Source organism: Vicia villosa, linkage group LG2 (genome assembly GCF_029867415.1).
Source record: "Vicia villosa cultivar HV-30 ecotype Madison, WI linkage group LG2, Vvil1.0, whole genome shotgun sequence".
In the NCBI taxonomy this organism is placed as follows: domain Eukaryota; kingdom Viridiplantae; phylum Streptophyta; class Magnoliopsida; order Fabales; family Fabaceae; genus Vicia; species Vicia villosa.
In genome coordinates this window covers 147,030,432-147,034,896 of record NC_081181.1, presented here as the reverse complement: position 1 = coordinate 147,034,896, position 4,465 = coordinate 147,030,432, and the positions used below count along the sequence as shown (strand labels likewise).

At 30.5% G+C, this 4,465-nt stretch overlaps 1 protein-coding gene across 1 annotated transcript; it reads left to right on the top strand.

Moving 5' to 3' along the window:
- The first annotated feature begins 1,924 nt into the window (after positions 1-1,924).
- Positions 1,925-4,188, top strand: LOC131646991 (probable pectinesterase 68). The gene is made up of 5 exons (XM_058916909.1): positions 1,925-2,425; positions 2,516-2,705; positions 2,996-3,202; positions 3,452-3,690; positions 3,784-4,188. Exons 1-5 carry the CDS (start codon positions 2,130-2,132, stop codon positions 3,938-3,940), a joined length of 1,089 nt encoding a protein of 362 aa, XP_058772892.1. The 5' UTR covers positions 1,925-2,129; the 3' UTR covers positions 3,941-4,188.
- The last annotated feature ends 277 nt before the right edge of the window (positions 4,189-4,465 follow it).

Sequence of the window (4,465 nt, the reverse complement as noted above, 5' to 3'; positions counted from 1 at the left end):
AATTGTAAATTTTAAGTTAAAAAAATATGAAAAAGAGACCAAAATTATTTAAATTTAAAATAAGAGAATCAATTTCATTAATAACTAAAATAGATGGATAAATTTTTTTAAATTATATTAAAATTTTGGATTATGTCATAAATTTGTTAATATTTTTAAATATTTAGGTTTATTAATTCATATTAAATTATTATAAACTCATATTTGTAAAATTTTAAATTAAATATTAAAATACAATTTTGAACAATGTTTTTTTAAAATAATTGTATTAAAATAATGCAATGATATCAATTCCATTAATTTTAGGGTTTAGATCCTCGCATATTCTTAACCATAAAAATTTATAATTCCGAATTGAGTGAGATTTTTTTTCTTTCTTTTTTGTTTTCTATTGTTGTATTAAGGGTTGAGCATTTCTTGTTTAGCTCATAATTCAAATTGTCCTTTATAAAAAATTCAAATAAGTTTATCTAAATAATTATATTATTTTATCCAAATTTTAACTAGTTAATCTATTTAAATATAAATCAAAACATTTAATTAAATATGTTTAATGAAAATATTTTCTTAGTAAACTTTTGATAAAAGGCAGTAGACTTAGACCATTTACAATGGGGTGTTGAAAAAATTATTCAATAGTTGAATGTCTACAATGGTTTGTTGAATGAGGTGTTTAATGTGATGTGGATTAATTGGTGTTGAAAAGATTCAACATGTTGAATGAGAAAAAAGTGGGGCCACATGCAACACTTTACACAATTTTATTGGTTGTTGTGATTATTTAGATTTTATTTTCTTTTAATCATTTAAAATTAATTATTTCATAGTAAATAAATTTTTTATTTATTTTTATTTTTATCAAAATTCATTATTTTTTTCCTCTATAAATAGAGACTTGGTTCATTTGATTTGGACTCATAAAAAAAAATTCACTTTTTTCTCTCAATTTTTTTTCTATTTAGCCTTAAAAAAATCATTGTTTGTAGCTCTAAACATCCTTGTAGTGAAATGGATCCCAACAATAACCCTTTTAACACCCAAAATTTTACTAATTATCCTTGTTTGTGAGCCGAGTCTATTGTACTAATTAAATTATGTGTGTTTCATTTTTTGTGTGTTTCTTTTTTAGTGTGTTGTGTGTTTAGTGTATTTATTGCATTTTTAAGTTTTTTTATAATTTTATTTTTTTAAAAAATAACTATTTTTACATCTCTTATTTATTACTTGCAAGAAAAAAAATTAAGAATAGAAAATTAGAAAAAATAAATAAATTATTAAATTTAAAAAAAAAAGTTTAAATATTAATTATTTTAATTTAATTTTAATTGATAATAGATATTAATATATAATCATAAAAACAAAACTTTAAAAGAAAATAAGAATATGATGTGGGGTAGGGTGTTGAATTTTATTAAACAAAACCATTGTAGTGAAAAAAATTGAATAGGTGTTGAATTATTAGGTGGAAGAGAGAGAAGATGATGTGGAAGATAAAAAGTGAAAAAGTAGGGTGTTGAATAATGTAACCATTGTACATAGTCTTAGACAAACAATGACGACATGTTCGAATATGCAATAGTACATCTTTCCACGGAGTGTAAGAGCTGTCAACTTTTTAACACAAAAAGTTTACTTTATGCCCTCTCCATTCCATCCTAATTTAGACTCAAAAGATTGGACTTTGGTGACAAGCTATATACTAAACCTAGTTAGGCAGTATCCTCACGGGAGTAATAGTCCAAAAGGTTGATGATGACCCACAAGTCGCAACATTAACCAATCAATCATTTTCCAATGGCTAACCTACATTGCCCCATAAATATGACCGTTGGAAATACCGTTATCTATTGCCCATATTAACTCTACTTCACAATTCACAACGATAATAATATTCACAATGCAGACAAATAGCCTCTCACTATAAAATATACAAATGAAATTAGTGCCTCTCATTTCCTCTTCCTTTTCACTTTCTCATTGTATATTATAAACAATATACTACAACAATTATTTTAATCTCACTTTTCCCAATCCCATACTACATTATAAATATACAATAGTACAAACAAATTCTGCATTCAAACATTCTATTCTAACTTGCTTGCATTCAATATCACACATTTTCTATAATGGCTAACACTACTCTTTTCCATTCACTGCAATTATTTTTGGTTTTCACTTGCATGTTGTTAAATGCAGGAACATTGACATTCGGTGCACGCTATCACGACACAACCTTCAACTCTTTATCTTCTTCAAACTCCTCCCACGACAACCACCACTGGACCGGACCAGTTGGCCACCGTGTAATAACGGTTGATGTCAATGGCGGAGGCCAGTTCAGTTCCGTCCAAGACGCTGTCAATGATGTCCCGGACAACAATACAATGAACGTCCTTATTAAAATTAGTGCCGGAAAATACAAGTATGAACTAGCTAGTACTACCATAGATAACTCTTAATTTGCACTATCACTTGTATTTTTTCACACTATAATTTATTTTTTGTGGTGCAGAGAGAAAGTGGTGGTTCCCGTGACGAAACCGTACGTAACTTTTCAAGGGGAGGGAAGAGAAGTGACAGTGATAGAATGGCATGATAGAGCGAGTGATCCTGGTCCCAATGGACAACAGCTACGGACTTATAGAACTGCTTCTGTTACCGTTTTCGCTAATTATTTCTCCGCAAGAAATATCACCTTCAAGGTAATTCATTTTTTTTTTAAACTATTTGGAAGAATCCTCAAATATTGAAAGCGGTAATTAATCGAATATAGATTGTTATAGTAAAAAAACCGTACCGCATGTGTTGTCACAATCTATAGCTACGTTCCAAAACTGTAAATATGTCCTTACATTCTCGTGACTTTGCACTGCATGTGTTTTTTTTTATCTTCAAAATAACAAACAAGTTTTAGTTTTCATGGATGTTTGATTAGAAACATTAGTATAAGTTACTATAGGGTTTTTTAGTGATGTAAGTGTGATGCATGCAGAACACAGCGCCGGCACCGATGCCGGGGATGCAAGGATGGCAAGCGGTGGCGTTTCGGATATCCGGCGATAAAGCGTACTTCTCCGGCTGTGGATTCTACGGCGCACAGGATACACTTTGCGATGATGCTGGTAGACATTACTTCAAAGAATGCTACATTGAGGGTTCCATTGATTTCATTTTCGGAAATGGCAGATCCATCTACAAGGTAATGAATGCCTCCATTGTTTATTTTTTCATCAATGAAATTAATTTTTTTTCATCATTGAGATGCGTAAAAAACATTAAATATTGGAAATAAATTTTTACCCACTTTTCTTAAAAACTGTATAACCTTTCTCATGGACCAATTAACATGTAGAAGAAAAAGAAGGTATTTTTTCAAGGTCTTGACATTTACTACCATAGCAGTTCTTTGAAACTAACTTGAACCTCATACTTTGATTGGTTGGTTCAGGATTGTGAGCTACATTCGATAGCATCAAGGTTCGGATCTATAGCAGCACAGGATAGAAATGACCCAACTGAGAAAACGGGCTTTGCATTTGTACGATGCAAGGTGACGGGCTCAGGCCCATTATACGTGGGCCGAGCAATGGGCCAATACTCGAGAATAGTATACGCATACACATACTTCGATAATATAGTTGCAAACGGTGGTTGGGATGATTGGGATCACGCCAACAACAAAAACAAGTAATCTAAATTCGACAAAGTTTCATTTTAATAATAATAATAATAACAATAATAATTGTTTTGGTTATGACATTGTTGTTTTGTTTTAAATAGGACTGTGTTCTTTGGAGTGTACAAATGTTGGGGACCAGGTGCAAATGCAGTACGTGGGGTGTCATGGGCCCAAGAGTTGGATTTCGAATCTGCACATCCATTTATCAGAAAGAGTTTCGTCAATGGAAGACATTGGATAGCACCCAATGATGCCTAACCATTTATATACCATTTTTCTTAACAATGAAAAGAAGAAAGAAAAAAAAAAAGCTAAATATTAGAGTCCATAAAAGAAAAAGGCATATTTTGTTCTTTTTTATATAGGAATTCATTTGTGGATAATTTTATATACTCTCTTTTTAGAGGGAATAGTGTATGATTTTTTTTATTGAGTGTTCTTTGATTTCCTTTGAATTATAATAAAGATACAAATTATAAAGGTGCAATTCAACGATTCTATATTTAATTTAAAATTTTATTTCAACACACTTCTCTCTTTACTCTTGCATAGGTGATTTGTATTAGCTAATCTCCAACAAACTGCTATACACTGCCTCTGATCCAAAACCAATTTATCCGCAACCTTTCCTTTCTTTGATTTTTAATTGCCAGCTCTAATGGCCATTTCCATAGTGTATTGCCAAAAACTTGATGGGTGAAAACTTTGATAAGTTGCAAATTCAGATAAATGTGATCCTTGCTTTTAAAGTGTTAAAATTGAATTGATGTGTTTGATGAATGT